The 20,293-nt window shown below is 63.2% G+C and overlaps 1 protein-coding gene across 3 annotated transcripts in view; it reads left to right on the forward strand.

Annotated features, from left to right (window-relative positions):
* The window catches only part of WNT7B (Wnt family member 7B), a 44,742-nt gene extending 24,655 nt beyond the window's left edge, over window positions 1-20,087 (forward strand). For all 3 annotated transcript variants that reach the window (XM_037049498.1, XM_037049516.1, XM_037049507.1), the window contains exons 3-4: window positions 11,709-11,980; window positions 17,611-20,087. In XM_037049498.1, coding sequence (XP_036905393.1) covers window positions 11,709-11,980; window positions 17,611-18,090 — 752 coding nt within the window. In that variant the 3' untranslated portion in view covers window positions 18,091-20,087. The remainder of the gene's footprint in view (window positions 1-11,708; window positions 11,981-17,610) is intronic.
* Window positions 20,088-20,293: the final 206 nt, after the last annotated feature.

Raw genomic sequence — 20,293 nt, forward strand, 5'->3', positions numbered from 1 at the left:
GTCTGACCTGGACCTGAATCGAGCTGCATGACTTCAGGCTACCTGGGCTGCTCAGGGCTTCAGTTTCATTGGTAAAACTCGCTTCAAGTGATGGGGCCCTCAGCTGGGGGCCTTTCCTGGTGTCTGCACACAGTAGGTGCCTTTCCTAGTGTCTGCACACAGTAGGTGCCCAATAAACTGCTATTGAACGAGTGAGGGTGTGAACAGTCACACAACCTGCCCCTCCAGGCCGTTGGAGTGTCGGATGGGGGAGTGACAACTCAGGGTGCAGCACTGGGTATGTGGGGGGTGCCTTGTTATCTCAGACCCCAGCCCGTGGGCACAGGTGGGCCTCTGACTGTGTGGGCACGGCATGCCTTTCCAGTCCCAGAGAGCCGCAGCTGCCGGGACCCAGGCCAGAGCCAGAGCTCTGCAGGGCTTGGAATGCCTGGCATGGGGCTGGGGTGGCGCAGGGGAAAGCCCCCAGGGGCCCCTTTGCGGTGAGCAGCCTGTGGGTGGCACCTGGCGCAGCCAGGAAGATGGTCCCACCTCTCCCTGGGGCCCCACCACCCAAGTGCAGCTCTTCCCTCCAGGTGCCACCTGGGGAGGCAGGGCTGCCTGGCCGTCCAGCTCGGTCCAGAGGTCCACCTGCCTGCCTGGGCCCTGGCCCCTGGGCCCCAGGATCCCGGGCTCTGAGGCAGCGGCGACTGCCATGCTGCACAGCCCAGGACGCCTGGACTCGGGGCAGGTGTGGCAGTGCCCGCAGCCACAGGGCTTGCGTGAGGCGGAGCTCCGTTCAGATCCAGGTCTTCTTTCTTCAGCATCTCCCCGTGCACAGAGAGACAGGCAGTGGACACGGCCCCGTGGCCTAACAGAGGGCTGGGGTCTGGGACTTTATTTGGGATCACAAGACAGGCACTGCGGGTGAAGGGGCCCTTTTCAGAATCAGGCCCCGGGCAGGGGGTTCACGGTCAGTGCCCCGGGAGATGCCGAACTCCCGTGGGCTTCCCAGAGCCCAGGGTGGTATGGGTCCCCGCCAGTGACTTTCCCCCGGCAGGTACTGTCAGTGCCTGCCCAGGTCACCTTTGCTGAGAGTCATGCCACCACTGCGGGCTGTGAGGGTCACGGTGATCAGCTCACCCTGATCCTTCTTGGAAACTGGTCTTCGGCCCAACAGCAGCCTGGGAGGGCCTGCAGGAAGGGCAGCCACAGCCGAGGAAGGACTGAAGTGGGGCACGGGGGGCAAAGGGGGCAATAAGGCTCCCCCGCCTCGAGGCAGGGCTGCACCAGGTGCTTAGCAGGCCCCCACTTGGATGCACATTTTGGAGGTGAACTCTCAGCCAGAGCCATCCACACCCGTGGTCCCTGTTCTTCAGCTTCTCTTGCTCCCCATTAGTGGCCAGGCCATTAGTGACCTTCGTGGGGCCCAGGGACCCCTCTTCCTTGGCTGGGCCCCCACTTGCTGGGGCTTCCTCTTGTGTCTCCGACTGCTCTTTCCCTGCCCACTCCAATCAGCTTCCCCCAGGGCTCAGCCCAGTCCGGCCACTCCCTGCGGACAGCTCAGCAGGCCAACCCATGGGAACCCCTGGCTTAGCAGGCTCAAATGGCCAGTGCCCAGCCTCCCCCACCCTGCCCCCTGCCCGGCCTGACTGCTCCGTTGGCTCAGGGTCACCGGGTGCAGTTCCCCCATCCATCTCGGCACACTGCCCCGTGGCCGCTGCAGGGCTTGCCTCTCTAGCCCTCCCCTGGCAGCTGTCCCTGCCTCCTCCTGTCTCCCTCTCAGTCTCAGCCATGCCATGCTACCCCCTTCCCCCAAAGCCTGCAGTAGCTCCCTATTGCTCAAGATGAAGGTAGCTCCTCAGCCTGGAGTCTGAGTAGCTCTGCCTGATGTCACTCCTGCCTTCCTCATCCAGGAGGGCTCTGGTCGGGGCTGGGACTGGGCTGCGTCGGTCCGTGCGGGCCAGAGGCGTCCTGCGGGGTGCTCAGTGCTGGCAGGTGGGAGTCAGGAGCAGGACATGGGGCTGAGCAGTGTGGCCCGTCCTTGTCAGAGGCATGCGGGTGCCCTGGGCACTAGATGGGAGCTGGGCCATGAGCTGGCAGGCAGCCGGGGCCACTTGTGGGAGCAGCCACTCAATTAATGATTGGCCCCAAGAAGGGGAATGGCTTGGGTGGGAGGGTCCCTTCAGGCCTTGCCTGTGACCTTGGGCCATGCCTAAGTCTTGAAGAGCATAAGGGAAACCCCTTAAAGGGGCACATCAACCCCTGTGTACTGTCACAACCCCTTTTCCAGCACTCGGTGCTGTTGCTTGCATGCTTCCAGGGGTGGGGAGCTCACTATTCCACATGAGCTAGAGCATTCTTTTGCCTGCCCTGTGCAGGCTTTGCCCTTGGACCCTCTGGGTGCCAGCTGCTCTGTCCCTCAGGAAGTTGAGGCCCACCCTGGCCTCCCTCCACCTATCTGGTCTCCCCTCATGCCTGGTGGTTCTGCCCCTCTGGCCACCCAAGCCTGCCCCAGGCCTATGTCCTCATCTATTGAATGCAGCTTGTGGTGCAGGCCCCTCCTGACCTATCTCTTCCATTACCTGGAAATGAACTTGTGTGTTGGGGGGTGAATGTGTCGACAACTCAATTGTCTTCTGTAGTGAAGTTGGGGAGGGCAGGGCCAGGCATGGAGACGAGTTGGGGGTGAAGTTGGTATCCCGAGGAAGCCTGTTAGAAACTCGGGCTCTGGAGACCCCAAGCAGAGCAGGGCACTTCTCACAGGCTTCGTATTCCACTCAGGACCGCTGGCCAAGGCTTCCTGGGCAGGGGGACAGGTGAGCTGAGACCTGAGGGAAGGTCGGAGTGACTCAGACTGGCTTGGCAGTGAGCGCAGGGAAGGGCCTCTGGGAGGGGGGAACAGCATGCACTAAGGCCCAGAGGCCAGAAAGCAGATGATATTTCCCAGGAACTGCAGGAGCATTTAGGGTGGATGAGGGGAAGAGGGAGACCTGCAGCCAGAGGAGAGGGCAGGGCTGCAGCACTGTGACCCATGGTTGGAGGCTGTGCAGGCCCAGGAGGCAGGGGGAGGCTTCGCTCTCCAGCCCCTGGTCCTGCCCTCTGGAGCCCCCGCATGGGGTGCCCATATGAGATTCTGAGACCTGGCCGGGCACAGGGGCCACCCCAATCCTGGCTCCCGGGGCCGCTGTCCCCATCCCATTTGCTTTGTGGGCGACATGTGCATTGGGAGCCAGTCCTGAGTCCACCAGCTGCATGCAAGTAGGGTCTCAGCAAAGGCCACCAGGGCCTGGACAATCTGAGGTAGCAGAGTGACTGTCCTCCCAGGTCTGAGAGGCAGGGGTGGTGGCTCCAGGCCTTGTGTGCCTACTGCGCGCAGGGCTCCTGCCTGGAGCCTTGCACACCAAGTCCTGGGAGGTACATTAGTCCCCAGGACTAATGGCTCGGGGCCTGCACCGCCCCCTTGGGGACCACAGGCCACCACCCACAGGAGAACACTTGATGCATGGGACATGCAAACTGACCTGTGCCAGGAGTGTAGAAGACACAACAGATCTCGAAATCTGAAAGAGTAAAGCAAGTAAAATATCTCCTTAACCATCTTTGCATTGCTTACACGTGTAAACGGTGACACTTGGGTGGATTGGTGTTATGGAAAGAAATTCACCTAGTTATTGTCATGTTCTTGGGACTTCTGTTGGGTCGCTGCCCATGGGGTCAGAGCGGCCCAGAGGCAGCCTGAACAGGGTTGGAGTGGACATTTGAACCTGAACCTGACTGTGTCCTCCCAGGACTCAGTCCTGCAGCTCTGCTGAGGGCTGGGGGTCACTGATGCGCCACTTCCTGGGCAGCGCAGGGCTGTGGGATGGCTCCCATGGGCAGCCCCTGTTGTTGCTGTCTGCATGCATTGAGCGCCTGCTGTGTGCCAGGCCTGGGCAGGGTGCTGGGAAGGGTTGCAAGGGCCACCCAGCCCTGTTCTTGGAGCCTAGCATCCAGGATGCCGTGAGGAGCGAATGTGGCTGGGCGCTCAGGCCCCAGATTTAAAGGAGGCACATTGGCGGGGGGGCGGGGGGGGGGCTCTGCCGCCATTCTGTCCATACACACAGTCAGTGGCTGATTTTGCCGAAAGACAAGTCGAGGGAGCGTTCACGAGGGTGGGCTGCCCGAGAGAGCAGGGGGATTCTGGGAGGTCAGCCCCCTCAGGACACAGACCCAGGGCTCCAGCCCACACTGCCCCCTCTTCGTGTGGCCCCGAGCCAGCCTCTGCCCACTCTGGGGTGGTGCTCCCCGGGCCCAGCTGGAGCCCGACCCAGCTGCAGGGCCCTGCACGGTGTGTGAGGGCCTCGCTGGGTCAGAACAAAGGCCTGGGGTGCGGGCGTGCCGGCGTGCTCGGACCTGGCGCGAGTTTTTCCAAGGCTCTGTTTATGGCAACGGCAGGGGAAGAGCTTAGCGTGGAGACACTGACTCAGCCGGTGCTGAGCCGGGTGGGGGCCGGGGCGGGGCCGGTGCGAGACAGGGACAGAGAGGGACAGGGACCTAGAGAGAGCGTCAGGAACTGACAGGGAAGGACAGACAGAGACCAGCAGCACCCACACAGCCTCTCAGGCGCACACGCGTAGCACCCACACGGCTCCCCCCACCCCTGTGCCTGCTCCAGGCCTAGGGCCCAGGCCCGCTCAGCGATGGGTAATAAAAACAGCCACGCATGCCCTGCTCTTCCTGCGTCCTGGCGCCCCAAGCCCCAAGCCCCACGGGGCTCTAATGCATTCCTGATACAGGCCCAGGTGAGCTGGGTGCTGCTGTAACCCACCTTTAGCAGGTGCAGCAACAACCCCCCCACCCCCCCACCGGCACTGGGCAGAGCCTGATCAGACCCCAGTGGTCCAGGCTGCTGGGCTTGTGATACCCCAAGTGCACAGATAGGGAGTCGGGCCTCCACCATCCCTGAGGCCTCTCCAGGCTTGCCTGACCCTGCTGCCCCTGCCTTTACCTCCCTGCCTCCCCCGGAGCTCCCAGCCCGAGCCCTGTGTGTGCTGGGAGGTGGCGTAGGCAGGGAGTTGCCCCAGAGGCCTGTGGCTGAACCCAGGCCAAGGCCAAGGGCCCAGGTTGGAATGGGGGGTCCCTGGGCTTGTCTGCCCTGCTCCTATGCCCCCACAAACCTGGACTTGGGGGCCTGCTTGGTCATGCAACACCGGGCGATGCCAGTGTGGCCTGGGGTCTCTCCGTCCCCACCTACGAGCTGAGTGTGTGGGGAGGCTACCCCCCATTTCTGGGCTTGTGGGAGCTCGTCAGCCAGCAGTGTCCCCCCGGCCTGGCCTCAGGCTGGGAGGACTTGGGGGCGCCATACTGCCCTGTGTCCCTGCCCCGTGTCGGCCCCGCAGCCCCGTTCTGGCCCATCCCCGGGAGGGCCCGCCTGACCGCCACTCCTGCTGTGGAGGTTGGGGACCTGGTGTGCTGGGCCTCAGCCAGGCCCAGGGAAGCTGGGGCCTGGAGAGTGAAGGCCTGGCCAGGGTCACTCTGCAGCGCCCGGTTCTTCTGGAGCTGGCGCCTGGTGATGGCCATCGGGCAGGGCTGCGGGTCTCCCGGCAGGGCTTGGTGCCCAGCTGGCCCCGCCTCCCTTCCCCTGTCCCCCGTCACCCCAAACCGCTTGTGTCAGGGCAGCTCCTTGGTTTTCCCAAACCTGACCCTGTCCCACCCAGGGGCCCATCTGGGCTCCCGTCTCCCTAAACCCCTCCCCCAGCCCGCTGGCTGCTCTCATTGGCTCCACCCTCAGGCTGTGTTGGGGCCTGACTCCTCCTCGCTTTCTCCTCCTGGCAGGTCACCAGCATTTCTTACCTTGACCCTTGTCACAGCCTCCAGGGTATCCCCTGCCTCCACCATGCCCTGCTATCAGCCCGAGGGTCCTTCCCCATGTCAGTCACAGAAGCAGAATGAGGTCGCGAAACCTCCCACGGGCTCCCAGAGTCCACACCGTGGGGACCACTTTGCCTCCCGCTGCTCTTGGTGGCTAGACTGAGCCTCGTACCCGTCCTCGCGGGCACTTCCTGCGGTCCACCTTACATTTCACTCTGCCCCACCTCAAAGGGGACCAGGGGCCTTTCCTCCTGGAAAGGCTGCAAACATCCATTGAGCACTGACTGTATCCTTCGCCTCATGCTTGGAGCTCCCTGTGTGCTCTGGGGTCCACCTCCTCACCCACCAGCCGCCTGTGGGGCTCCCTGAGATGGGTCCCCATTCTCCTGGGGGGCTCACCCTTGGTGAAGTCCTTGTTCCCCGGGGTGGTCTTCGCCCTCGGCAGGGGTCCCTGTTCCCAGGATCCCTTCTATCCAGGGTGGAGACCGGCCAGGATGGGCCCCATGGGTCTGGGGGCTCAGGACAGAGGAAGCTTTGGTTGGCCTCCGCCATCGTGGAGGGGGCCACAGCTTCCTGGAAATTTCCTTCTGAGTAGAGCTGAGGGGTGGGTGGTTTCAGGCATCCCTTCCTCCCCAGAAGCCTCGGGGTCCGGAGAGGGCGCAGGGCCACTACTACCCTCCCAGGGCCTTGTGGGGGTCCAGCCTCTCCTGCCCCGGGGCCTTTCCCTCCCAGCCTGGTCAGTGCATGGCCCCCTGGGAAGCAACCGGCCACAGGGGGTTTGCCTTCCTGCACCACCCCGTAGAGAGCCATCTTTCAGCACAGTAAGTAGGTCTCTGAGGAGCACGGAGGTGCCCGAGTCCCTGGGCCATCGAGGCTGGCTGACCAGGGACTCCCAGACAGACATAGGGACAGGGACAGGTCGAAGATGGGAATCCACCTCCCCGGCTCTGAATTAGATCACTACGATCTGAAGGGAAGTCTGGTGGGTGCGAAGTGGATTACTGAACTCCTTGCTTGTTCCATTCAAGCCCAGCAGAGCCTGCCAACAAGCTCACACACGGATACCCCCAGGCAGGGGTCATAAACTAGGTAGGTGGGTTCAGGAAAGGAGATGACCACAGAACTCTGCAAGAAGGGGCCACAGGGAGTCATGGAACTTCAAAGGATTCCCTACCTGTCTCTGTGGGGGGTGGAGTCTGGGAAGGCTTCCTGGAGGAGGTGACATCTTAAAGGAAGTCTTAATAAGAAGTAAGTGTTAACTCCCTGTGAGTGGTGTGAGTGTGTGTATAGTGTGTGTATGCAGGGTGTGCCTGGTGTGTGCACTATAAGTATGAGGTCAAGAGTAACAAGGAAAGAGGCGGCTGAGGCCTGGGGGAGCCCAGCTATGACAGGGCAGCGATGTCCTGTGAAGCAGATGGTACTGTCTATGCAGGTGCTGGGGTCAGACGCTTTGGCCTTAGGATCTGAGAGCTCACTGGCCACTCGAGGAAGGGGAAGTGTGGGACCATTTAGAAAGTTAGAGAGCCGGTCAGCAGTGCGGTGCCCACATGGTCCCCATTGCTGTCACTCACCAGCTATCATATGCGCAGCGCGCCCCGATGACCCCTCCCCCTGTGAGGCAGGTTTCATTACATTGGTCCTACCTCACAGGGGAGGACACTGAGGGAGAGGCAATGAAACTCGTTAGTGGCCAAGGCAGGATTTAAACCCAGGCAGTGGAACCAAAGCCCCGAGAAACAGGGGCAGGGACTTGGGGCCTGGGGCCTGGGGCATGGGTCACTGGGGGCAATCCTGCCCTCCCCCCGGCTTGGCTCTTGGGCAGCTAAGGGACCTGGGCAGGAGGAGACAGGAGAACAGCTTGCGCAGCCCTTGGGGGGATGCTACCTTTGGAGACTGTTCAGGAGACAGTCTCTGAAACCCTACCGCGGGGTAGGGGCTGGCAGCTGGCCAGCAGGCGAATGCTGGGTGGGAGCTCGGGGGAGACCCAGCCGGCCTCGGAGGGGGCGTGTCGCCAGCTAGGCACCTGGAGAAGGGAGTGGGCAGAGAAGCCTCCAACGGTTGTGCAGTCCCTCCAAGAGGCCTGGTCAGGGGAGTTACGAGCCCGCAAAGCCAAGCCCTGCCCCAGTGGGAGTGGGGCGGCGTGGGTGTTCCCTCGAGGCCTGCAACCTGCCCATGACCCTTCTCTTCCCTAAAAGCCCACTCTCCCCATAGGAGTCGGCAGGGGGGAGACCCCGTCCCAGAGCCCCCAGACAGGCCCAAGGCACCCAGCTGCATGGGGGGGTGCACATTTCACGGAAACCTCACTCCATCCTTCCTGTGACTTCGGGCTCCCACCTGGTCGCGGCCATGCCCAGCTCAGACGCAGTTACTCACCAGTTACTCACCGGCCGCCACTCCCGCTAATTCCTTTTTTATTTGGTTTTAATGAGCCAAACCCTCTTGTCTCACCAGGGAGACAGGGGGCGGCTACTGGGGAGAACCAGGAGGCTGGTGTCAGGCCCTGGACGAGGGGTTCCCATGCACCCACGCTCTGCGCATGCATCTCATTTACTTCTCATTAAAACCCCCGGACGGGGAGGGGCCACTCCCCACTGCGCAGACCTGGACTCAGGCTCGGAGGGCTTCGGAACCTGCCTGGGTCGCAGTGTGCTCGGGAGTGGAGCGGGGGTAGGATCCCCTCCCACCATCGCACCAGGGCTGCCTGGCCAGTGCAAGAGAGCTGTCTGCACCTTCCTCCAGGGGAAGTCTAGGTCCAGAAGGAAGCCCCTCAGACCTGTGTGGGCTGTGCTCAGCAACTGTCTGGCTCCCAGCCTCTGCAATGACCTTGAACTCCAGAGGCCCGAACTCACTCGTCCCCACGCACCACTACCTGCAACCTAGCTCGGCCAGGGTGAACAGCCAGCCCACCTGTGGGCAGGGGCAGCCGCCCCCAGAGCACACCGGTGTCCTCGAATAGACCGAGAACCTGGGTCTCTGCCGCCTGCCCTGGCGGACATCGCCAGACTTGCCCTTCCCAGGACACCCGCTCACCCTCCTGCGTGCCCGCAGCTGACCGAGTACTGGACGTACCTGGGACGCCTCCTGCTCCCGGCAGCCCTGTGGGGTGCAGTGACCCACTCTGGGCTCTTGCCAGGTGCCCCAGAGGCTACAGCGATGGTGGGCAGGACCCACCGGATGCTGTTCCTTGGGCCCCAAACACAGGCAGGGTGGGGGGCTTTACACTCATCTCCTTCTTTCACCCCCATGAGACAGACCCTCTTGATGAGACCCATGTCGCAGATGGGAACCCCGAGACAGGGCAGGGAGGGATTGGCTGCAGGCGGCAGCAGGTGCCATGGAAGGGTCTGGTGGTGGGGTTGGAAGCTGGCTGAGTGCCAGTAGGTCAAGGTGAGAAGCCTGAGCTCGGAAGGCCCTGGCCTGAGGGCGAGAGACCTTGAGAAGCAGGAGCTCAAGGCAAACGAGGAAGGGGCCTGGCATCTGACACCTGCATGCGGCCCCATGCGAGGCACACACCCTCTCTGGGCCCGCGCCCCCAACTGCCAAGCAGGGCTTCAAGTCCTCAACCTACCCCTCATCCCAGGAGCAGCTGCGAGAGCAAACCTGACAGAGCCCCCCGACCCAAGCTGTGAGCAGGGCAGCCCGGCCAGGGACCGCCAGGCACAGCGCTGGGCCTCCAGCACAGGCCAGGTGCCTCTCTGTGCCCGTCCTGAGCCTCCTGTCCTGACCTCCCCTCCACCACATTCCAGATAAACCCAGAACGTCGGGACAGCAGGGCCCTCGGAGACCCCTGCCTTGTGGGTAAACTGAGGCTGCCAGGCTACCCAGCCAGCCAGGGACCATGCGGGTCTGCCCCCTCTTTTCTGTGGGCTATTCAACATCAAGCCCCCACCCACACTCCAGGCTCAGAGGGAGCAGAGGCAGCCCCGGCCCTGCTCCAAGCCCTCAGCGATGCCAGCTAGACCTGGCACCCGGGGAGAGGGGCCCTGTCTTCCCATCATCCGCCCACCTGACCCCAAGGGAGGCTGAGGACCAGGAAGACCTCTGTGAGCAGGTCCTAGAGGGGACAGATGGGCCTCCTGAGCAGGGCTGGGACTGGGGTGGAACAGAGCCCCCTGCCCTCCTGGGGCACAGCTGTGCCCATCCCCAGGCCAGGGGCTCCCCTCACTGCCCACTTAAAGCTACTCGCCACTACCTAGCATCCACGGGGGCAGGCCCACTGATTTTAGAAAGCTGTCACTGAGTCCGTAATGACCCCATTATGTGCAGGCCAGGGAGGGAGGAGGAAAGGCCCCTGGTCCCCTTTGAGGAAGGGCAGAGTAAAATGTAAGGTGGAAATATTACATTTTGTTCGACTCTTGTTCCCTCTCAGTCTGGAGGTCCTCCCCAGCCCCCAACAGCAGGCATGGAAGCCAGGTGAGCTGCGGGGCTCGCTGGTAGTCCTGGACGCAGGTGCAGGGCTCGTTTAAGGAGAGGGCCAGGGGTTTCCAGCTGCCCCTCCGCCCTGAGCCTGAAGCCGGGCTCGCCCCGTTACTGCCTAGTTGGGCAGTGAGGTCCCCGCCCATCAGAGCCGGACTGTGGTCGTGGCAGCATCGCTGAGCTCCGCACCTGCATTGCGGTGCTGGGGACCCCACAGACCTGACTTGGCCCGCAGGGCACCTCCGTGCCCCTGGGTAAGGTGAGAGGGGTCCAAGAGACTGGGGCTAGGATGGCCGGAGTGCACGGAACCCAGCCAAGGGCCATGGGAGATAAAGAAGAGCTGGACTCATCTGTCAAAAGGGCCTTGGGACCCACGTGTAGCCAGGAAGTCCCAGTGGGGGGCTGACCAGGTGGACGGTGTCAGGAGCAATGAGATGGTGAGGTCTGCCATGGGGGGAGGTCAGGCAGCAAGGGTTCGCTCTGGTGGGTGGTCTGGGAAGGCTGCCTGGAGGAGGAGGCCTGGAAAACTGGCTTTGGAAGGTGGTTAGGATCTGGGCAGGAAGAGGAAGGGAGTTCCACCAAAGAGACCTGGTAATCTCCAGGGGCATGTGAGCAGCACTGGAAAGAGAGTTGGTGTTTTGGGTGGAGTAAGGCCAGAGGGCCGGGGGGCCAGCTGCTTTTGGGTTACTGGCAAAGACTTCGGGTGTGGACTGTGGGCCTTCCCTTCCCAGCTGGGGCAGAGGAGAGCCATGGTGGGTGATGGGGAGAGATGCCCGCCATGGCGGGTGCCCAGAGATGCACTCTGGGCCCCCTTTGGCAGTGGCTAGGAGGTGAGGGGTGCAGGGAGGACTGGCACCCTAGTCTGGGCAGTTTGGGGGCCCTGAGGTAGGATGGGGTGTTGGAGAAGGAGGACTCGAGAGGCTGGGGCCTGGTGACAGGGTGACGGGGCGTCAGAGGGAGGGAGGCAGCGACAAAGAGGCGGGGTGGGCTCTGAGCTGCATGGATTCTGCCCAGCTCCCCGCTGGTAGGCGCCCCCCCACCCCCGCCGCCCCCAGCAGAGGTCTGCAGTTGGGGCTGGTTCATAAGGAGCAGTGCTGGGAGTCTGGTGGAGGGGAGAGGGCAGAGGCGCAGGCCCCACACGCCCGTCACAGGGGCTGCCCAGTCCTGTCTACACAGGTGGGAAAACTGGGCCCTGGGAGAGAAGGCTGTCATATGCTGGTGGCAGAGATAAGACATGCATAGAGCACTCAGATGACACCAGGCACCGTCCTGGCCACAGCTCTGCGAGGCAGGTTCCCTCAGCCCCACTTGGCCGAGTCAGAAACTCAGAGAGGACAAGGGTGATCCCAGGGCCACACAGCAGGCTGGGAGCTGGCCCTGGGGCCCCGCAGGCTCTGGGTTCTCAGAGCCCAGGGCGCAGAGACCTGCAAGGCCTCACCGGCTGCACTGTCCCCTCCCCGCAGGGAGCCGTGAGGCCGCCTTCACCTATGCCATCACTGCAGCTGGTGTGGCCCATGCGGTCACCGCCGCCTGCAGCCAGGGCAACCTGAGCAACTGCGGCTGCGACCGCGAGAAGCAGGGCTACTACAACCAGGCCGAGGGCTGGAAGTGGGGCGGCTGCTCGGCCGACGTGCGCTATGGCATCGACTTCTCCCGGCGCTTTGTGGACGCGCGTGAGATCAAGAAGAATGCGCGTCGCCTCATGAACCTGCACAACAACGAGGCAGGCAGGAAGGTAAGAGGGCAAGGGGCGTGGTCTGGCGAGTGTAGGGCGGGGCTGGCGGTCAAGGGGCGTGGCGAATGCAGGGCGGGGCCTGGCGTGGTGGGCATCTAGCTGGGCTGGTGCGAGGTGTGCCCGCTGGGTCACTGGGGTCTCGACCTCCCTAGTGCCTCTCCTAGCAGAGGGAGTTGGGAACCCAGACCCTGTAGGTGCAGTGCGGGTGTGCTGGGCGGGACGGTCACCATGATGGACCCAGCAGTTGTAACAGGTGGGCCTTCGAGTTTCCATCCCAGAGGTGTGAAAACAGAATCACTTTTCACAACCATCCCTCTGGGAGGGACGAAGTGGTGCGTCCCCAGCTTCCTTCCAGCAGGGAGCCCTGGAGGCAGGCCCGAGGCAGGGACCCTGTTTGCACCAGGATGGGAGCCGGACCTGGCTGAGGACCCGAGCGTGGGGGGAGGTCTGGCCCAGAGGGGTCGTGCGGACATCCCAGGAATGGCTTCTCAGGGGAGGTGGCCTTCAGCTCGTTTGCCAGGAGAGGCCCGAGGAAAGGGTGTTCCCAGGAGGGAGGGGCAGCCTGGGGAGGGGGGAACCCGAGGTGGGGGCTCCAGAGAAGGGGCCCACCACACACAGGGGTGGGTGCCGTGTGTCAGGTGATCGTGCAGGACGTTCCGGCAGGGCACACTGGGGAAAAAGTCAGGGCGGGCCTGGCCTTGCCTCAGGGAGATGAGGGCCCCAGATACTGGGCTGGGAGGAGCGGCCAGCATGGCGGCAAGATGGCCAGAGATAGGACCGGCAGTGGAGCAGAACGCCTCTCCAGTCTGGTCCCCCAGCCTGGGGCCGCACCCGGGGCACCAGGGCCGAGGGGCTCCACAGGCCCGGGACAGACTTGCCTTTCCAGGCAAAGAGGAGTCAGAGTTTCTCCACAAACACTCATTCATTCAACAAACGCTCCTTGCCCCTCCCCTGTGCCGCAGCCTGCTTGGGCATGGGGCACAGAGAGGAGTTAAGCAGGAGCCTGGTCATGGGAGCTCCCCCAGGGTCCACGTGAGGGGAGCAGAGGCCACACTGGGGGACGGTGAGAGCCCAGGGGGCTGGTGGGCGGGGGAGCAGAAGCCCCCTGGGGTGGGGAGGTCCAAGGGGAGCCTTGAAGGACATGCCGGAGCTGAGACAAGCAGGGGCAGAAGGAGCTGGCACTTGGCTGGGGGGCGGGGCTGCACACGGTTCAGGCTGGCAGGAGCAGGAAGGGTGGGCAAGACGGGGCTGGAGAAGTGAGCAGGGGCCAGCCAGAACAGGCCTCGGACACCAGGCCAAGCATTTGATCTCGCAGATGTAGAAGCTGCCGTGCGGTGGGGTGGCGATTACATTTTGGTCAAATGGACAAATGAAGGAAGGAACGAGCGACCATCTTTGCCTCCAAGGAGCCCACAGACAGCATGCAGGCACCATTCCCTAGGCACGGGCAGGTCCAGGTCTGTGCCTAGGGGTGGAGAGGACGGTGCGATTTACTTGGCTGGAGGCATCTGGAGGGCTTCCTGAAGGAGGAGGCGTAGCTGAGCTCTCCGTGGAACCACTGCCCTCTGAGCTTGTGCAGGGGCTTGGGTCCTGAGCAGGGGCTTTCCCACAGCCCTGGGAGGAAGGTGTCACTGGACCCATGTGGAGGACATCGGGGCCCAGAGTGAGCTGCAGAGCTGCTGGTGGCCCAAGGCTGGGCTCTGGTCCCTGCTCCATGGGGGTGGGTGGCCGAGCAACAGAGTTGTGGGGAGGGGACTCACAGCAGAGGGACCAGCACAGGCAAAGGCATGGGGCAGAGCAGCAAGGCTGCCAGCCTGGCTCAGGGTGTCCAGGCGGGTGAGGAAACTGGCAGGTTGGACGGGCCTTGTGGCGAAGGGCTGGGACAGCGAGGTTGGATTTTGGCTTCTTGGGCACAGGTGGCACTGCAGGTCCCTGAGGGAGAGGCGTGCTGAGCCACTCCAGGGCCAGGGTCGAGACTGATTCAGCCCTGAGGTCCTGTGTGAACCCCAGGGCTGGCCTGGCGTGGGGCTCGGAGATGCTCGGGGACTTGCAGATGGTAAAAGGCACTGGGCAGGAGGCAGGCAGGCTTGGGCCCTGGGGAGATGGGGGTGGGAGAGCCAGGGGGCTTGGGAGGGCCCCCGGGCCTGGCCGGAGAGACAAGGATGAGGAGGGTGAGCACGTGGCAGGGTCTGCACAGGGTGAAGCCCTGAACGGAGAAGCCGTAAACTGGGGAGAAGGAGGTTACTGGGGCTGGTGGGGGGCAGTGTCAGCAGTTTGAGGGCCCAGCCGGGACAGGGTGGCTGCAGGACAGGGCTATAAAGGGGTCAGCAGCCAGGATTCCAGCGCCAGCCGCCCCTGACCCTCTCCAGGCACTGGCTGACCCATTCCTCTTCTGCGTCTCAGTTTCCTCATCTGTACTGAGGACATGATGCTCCTTGTCCCCCGGATCTAAGCCCTTAGGCAAGTGATGCCGGGCAAGTGACCCAGGGGACCGGGCGCTGGGGCAGGGTTTCTCCCGGCCGCACGGCTCTTATCCAGACGGTGGGTGGGGCGGGCCAGCTTTCGGGTTCCCATCAGAACCGAGTCCCGATCTTCCTGGGTCAGCCCGTGTTGCTGCGGCGCCCAGGGCCCCCACCATAGGGCCGTCGGGCCTGCCTCTGCTTCCTCGCCCGTTCTCAGGGCTGCGGACTCAGCAAGTCCAGTAGAAAGTAAGCTGACCTGTTGCTGTAGCCAGTCCACAGACTGGTTGCTTAAAGCAACAGATGTCCATTCTCACTCAGTCTGGAGCCAGAAGTCCAGAATCTAGGGACAAGAGGGGCCAGGCTCCCCCGATGGCTCCAGGGCGGGTCCTTCCTGCCTCTTCCTGCCCTGGGGGCTCCAGGGCTCCTTGGCTTGTGGCCCCACCATGCAGCCTCTGCCTCCATCTCCACGTGGCCTCTCCCCTGTGTGTTTCCTCCTCTTCATGTCCTCTTAGGAGGACATGATGGGTGTCCTCGGATTCAGGGCCCACCCTGGCCCCGGACGATCTCATCTCAAGTCTCACTCCAATACATTGGCAAAGTCCCTACTTCCATATAAGGTCATATTCTGGGGTTCTGAGTGGACATGCGTGTAGAGAAACACTCTGCAGTCCACCCCAGCCACGGCACACGGCTGCCCGCATCCCCGGTGGGCCGGTGTCGGACAGGCTGAGCGTGGAGATCTGTTCTGCACTCTTTTGCTGGACTCCAGGCTCCCCAGGCTTCAGTGCACCAAACCTGTGACCCCCCTAACCTGGCCATAACTGAGCACTGCTCCTGGAGTGAGGGCACCCCTTGTTCCAGAAAGAACTCAAGTTGGTTCTTTCTTGGAGCCCCATCTGTCCCCACACTACTGGGGGGGGGGCGAGGCTGGGGGAGGGTCCCCCCTTAGTCCCTGCCCTTCTGGGTTAGGGCAGGTCACTCTGTGCCCTCCCAGGTGGTCTCCCGGGGCCTGGGGCTGGCGCCGCCTTCGCTGTCGCTCTTATCTCGAGAGCGCTGGAGACAGAAGCGGCACATTCTTCAGTCCTGTGATCACTTCCCAGGAGAGGCTCGGCGGCCGGGCGAAGCGCGGATGCGGCCCCTCGCTCTGCAAACGGCTGCCCAGTGGGCTCCGTCTGCCTGCTGTCACTGGCCTGGCCACACAGGGTCCCCAGACGGAGGGCGGGGGCTGGCTATTGGGCCTTGGTGAGGACTGGGAGACGGGATGGAGGGAAGGGTGCGGGCGGGTGGCTCAGCGAGGTGGGGCCAGCTGCTCAGTAGGCTGAAGTGGATGCGCAGACAGTGATGAGGCCTGGGCCACCCGGTCAGCATGGCCTTCAGCCTGGAAAACTCCACCAGGCCGATGGCCATCACTGCCTGTCTAGGAGGGGTCTCCTGGGCCAGCAGCCTGGGGTGGACTGTTCTCCAGGCTGGTGGTTCTGAGACGGGCATCCACCTGGTCAGCTCCTGGCCAGAGGGACATACACAGCAGCAGTGTGGCCAGGGTGTGGAAGCTTTGGCGAAGGGAGGGGCTTTTAGGAGAGGGGAGGGTTCAAGCAAAGATGAGCATGGGGAGGGGGTAGAGGAGGGGAAGGAGATGTCTGAACTTGATGGACATGGGGGTTGGGGAGAAGGCAGAGAGAGGGCCCAGAGGCACTTTTCCCTGGGTGGGGGGTCCCACCAAGGTCGCACACTTCACCTAGACCCTCAGACCAGGCTTATGGCCTATGCCCTGGACCCAGACACCCCATGGCCCTGCAATCCCAATTCTGAGTCTTCCCCAGGATAGCCCACCCCCGAACTCCAGGCCACCAGCCTTGAGGTCCACCCGACACACATGTGATGCTCATTTGGGCCAAACCTGCCCTTGGTGGGGACGGTGACAGCTCTCTCGGCCTTGTTCCAGCTGCACCCCTCCTGGAACGTCCCTCCTCTTTAGCTAACGGGCTCCTCCTCCCTAAACAGGGGGTGCACACACCTCCTCCTCCTCCAGGAAGCCCCCTGCCCCAGGCACTCTCACCCCAGTAGCCCCTGCAGCCCCTGCAGTTGGCCATGCTACGTAAGTCAGTTTCCCTGTGTTCCCACACTGCACAAACTCACCCAGGTCCCCGGGCCCCAGGCCGCCAGGTGGGGGAGAGAGGTCAGGATGGCAGTGGGTATGGGATGTTCCTCTCGCCCCTTCTCATCCCTGGGGTAGCTGTGGGTCTCCTCCTCTGGCCCCAGGGACGGGGGCAGCCAGTGTCCTCCAGGGCTGGGCTTCGGAAGTGTGGCTGGGAAAGGAGGACAGCTGACAAATGGCCCCTCGGCAGCCAGGGGCAGCAGCTAATGATTCCCATCTTTAATCAGCCGGCTGGCAGGGCCCTTTCGATCCAGGTAAATGAGTGCCTGGGGGTCAGGGCTGGCTCTGGGAATCGGCCTTCCGGGGCCAGCGAGGGAGGCCCAAGGAAAACACAGCTCGGAGCCAGGAAGGAGGAAGGAACAACTCGGGTTGGGGACGCCTTCCCAGCAAGCAACACACCTGGGTCTTGTGGCCTCCTGCGCTCCCTCGCCCTGTCTGCCGCTCTGTCCCCCTGGCACACGTGGTGCGCAGAACTTCGCATGCACACGGGGCTTTCAGCGAGTGGCTGTTCATTATGTGGGGATGGCGTGCCAGACCCGAGGGCAGGGGGTGGGAGACATGGGGTGGGCGAGTGTGCCTATTAAGCACCCACTGTTGCCAGGCCTGGTACCATGGTAAGGCACCTGCCTGCAGCCTAGCTGCACGCCCTGGTGCCCTGTGACCTACACGGCACACCGAGCCTCGGTTTTCACATAGCACACTGACCCCGGCTCCCTAGAGGGTAATGATAAGAACTTACTGAGCACTGTGGGTGACTGTGTGCCCAGCTCTGCTGAGTTCTGAATATTCTCCTGGGCCCCTCACCAGGTCCTGCACAGTAGGGGCCTGTGGCCCATAGCCCTCTTCAGCCCACGAGGAGACTGAGGCTCAGAGAGGAGACACGTCCCTGTGGTGACCCAGTGGGAAGCGTGGGGAGCCAGCTCTCACCAGGAGGAGGCGTGGGGGGCGCGGGTGGAGGGGTCCTCCCGGCCCGGACCTCGCGCCCTCAGCCCTGCTCTGTGGCCCGCCCGCAGGTCCTGGAGGAGCGCATGAAACTGGAGTGCAAGTGTCACGGGGTGTCGGGCTCCTGCACCACCAAGACGTGCTGGACCACGCTGCCCAAGTTCCGCGAGGTGGGCCACCTGCTCAAGGAGAAGTACAACGCGGCCGTGCAGGTGGAGGTGGTGCGGGCCAGCCGCCTGCGGCAGCCCACCTTCCTGCGCATCAAGCAGCTGCGCAGCTACCAGAAGCCCATGGAGACGGACCTGGTGTACATCGAGAAGTCGCCCAACTACTGCGAGGAGGACGCAGCCACAGGCAGCGTGGGCACGCAGGGCCGCCTGTGCAACCGCACCTCGCCAGGCGCAGACGGCTGCGACACCATGTGTTGCGGCCGCGGCTACAACACGCACCAGTACACCAAGGTCTGGCAGTGCAACTGCAAGTTCCACTGGTGCTGCTTTGTCAAGTGCAACACCTGCAGTGAGCGCACCGAGGTCTTCACCTGCAAGTGAGGCGGGCGGCCGCGGCCATGCAGTCAGCCACCCGCCACCGCTTTTGCACACGGGCTCCCCACCTGCCCCGCTCTGCGCACCGGCTGGGGCAGAGGGGGCTGCGGAGGGTGGAGTCCCCACTGGGCTGTCACCTTCTCCCTGTTGTCAGCTGCTCCTTCCTGCCATTCCTGTCACTTCCTGTGGCAGAGCAGCGCCCAGGACCCAGCCGCCACGTCCTTGATGGAGCCAGTGAATTGCCTCTTTTTTCTTTGGGACAATGACACACGTATCCCCAGAAAGCAAAGCAACCACCAGACTCTGAGTGTGTCCCTCTCCCCGCCAGCCCCCTCCCTCGCCCCCCAGCCCAGAGACTGTTTCCCAGGCCACATCAGCCGCTGGGTCCTGGGGCGGTCTGGGTAGATGCTGAGAAAGATTATTTATGTTTCCGCAGTATCAGAAGAGGGCTCTCAGCATTAAGGCGTAGCTGGTCCTAACTGCACTTCGTGTCAGCGCCCCCTCTGCCTGCCGCATCCTCTCCCGGACCCAAGGGGATGTGCCTGTGCTTCGCGCCCTCCCGGCCCGGCCCTGGGGTCTCCGGGAGAGCTGAGGGGGTGCTTGGTGACCAACATGGCCATGAGAGGGCCCCTGAGGACAGCTCTGGACAGGGACCTCTGGTCCCCCTTCTCTTTTAGAAAAACCTTGTCAAATAGATCAAAACGTTGTCTGTGTTAGGCTCTGGGAAGTCAGTATCCCCTCCCAAATGATGTGCCCTCCCAGCCCCTCGCCAGCCTGCCTGGTGTCTCACCGTTTACAGAGCCCCCCACCCCCTGCAGCCAGCCAGACCCCAGGACAGAGCTGAGCTGGGAGTAGTTCAGGGTGTTTGCCCCATTTGACAGATGGGCACACTGAGGCCCAGAACAGAGCACTAGCCAGAGTCCCCCACAGGGGCCTCCACTCCTTGAGAACCCAACTGTGCCCCTTCCTCGTGCCAGCCTCCCTGGGGTCTGCACAACCCCCCTCCAAGAGGTGCCTTTGAGGGTTGTTGGTGGACTCCTTGCCTGTCCTAGCCCTTTCACCTTTCACCCTTCACCCTGACCCCAGTGTGGAGGACACTTGGATCCAGGGTGCCACTGGGCCAGGCCCCCTGGACACCACCCACAGCGTGCCTACACCACGCAGACCCGCTCTTGAAGTCCAGCTTACCCCAAAATCTGGAAGACAGGAGCAAGAAGGGGTCCAGCCCAGCTCTAAACCACGAGTGGGATCGGAGAGGCGAGCAGCCTGGGGCCTGGGGCTCGCGCAAGCTCTGCACACACTCCCACCTTTTTCTGGGGGGATGGAGGCCCAGAGGCGTGACTTGCCAGGAAGCGTGGTCCCCGGTGACTTCTGGTGCCCCCTCTACTGCCCACACACTCCCACCCAGAGTTTAGGGTATTTTCTCACAGAAACCCAAGGAAATGTGCCCTCAGGCGCTGACCAGCCGAGGGGGCTGGACGCTCGCCTGGGGCGCATAACACTGTCGGGCCCTGGCTCTCCGCCGCGCGCCCCCAGCGACGCCAGGACACTCCATAGCTGCTGTCCTGGGATCTTCCCGGCCAACGTGAATGCCCCGCCTCCCCCGGGTCCCAGGACACCCCAAGTCCACAGGCCTAATGCCCTCTGCCAAGGGACCTGGTTAACTTATATTGTTATATAGTGTCGAAATGTCTATAATGTCCTTTAAATTATTGTGACCTACACTGGGTACTGGGGTGGGTGGCCGAGTGCCATCCCCTGAGACAAGCTCCTCCTGCTGGAAACAGACTCTCGGGGCCTCTGACACCACCGAATCCCGGGCACTGTCCTTCAGCATCCAGTGCCCTGCCAAGACCCCGCCCTCCTACACGTCCATCAACAGCAGCCCGCCCCTCAGGAGTGGGTGTCGGGCGGCCACAGTGCCCACTGGAGGAGAGCCCGCGGGTTTCTGATGGGCAGCGTCCGGCCCCTGGAGGGAGCAGTGGCCCCAATAAAGCTGGAATCGAAGACACGAGTGTGTGTGGGGTCTGTGTGGTGCCAGGGGGGGCAGAGACGGACCGTCATCTGAGGACCAGCCCCTGGCCCTGGCCCGTCCTCACATCTGGCCCAGGTCCCAGGTGAGACCTTGAGTCACACCTTCCTCCAGGTGCCTTTGGGCCTGCCTCACCCGGCAGGGGCCACTTTGGAGCCTGGACCCAGAGCCCGAGGC

The sequence above is a fragment of the Sturnira hondurensis genome, unplaced genomic scaffold (genome assembly GCF_014824575.4).
Source record: "Sturnira hondurensis isolate 20B ecotype Veracruz unplaced genomic scaffold, ASM1482457v3 Scaffold0000780, whole genome shotgun sequence".
NCBI classification, from domain to species: Eukaryota; Metazoa; Chordata; class Mammalia; order Chiroptera; family Phyllostomidae; genus Sturnira; species Sturnira hondurensis.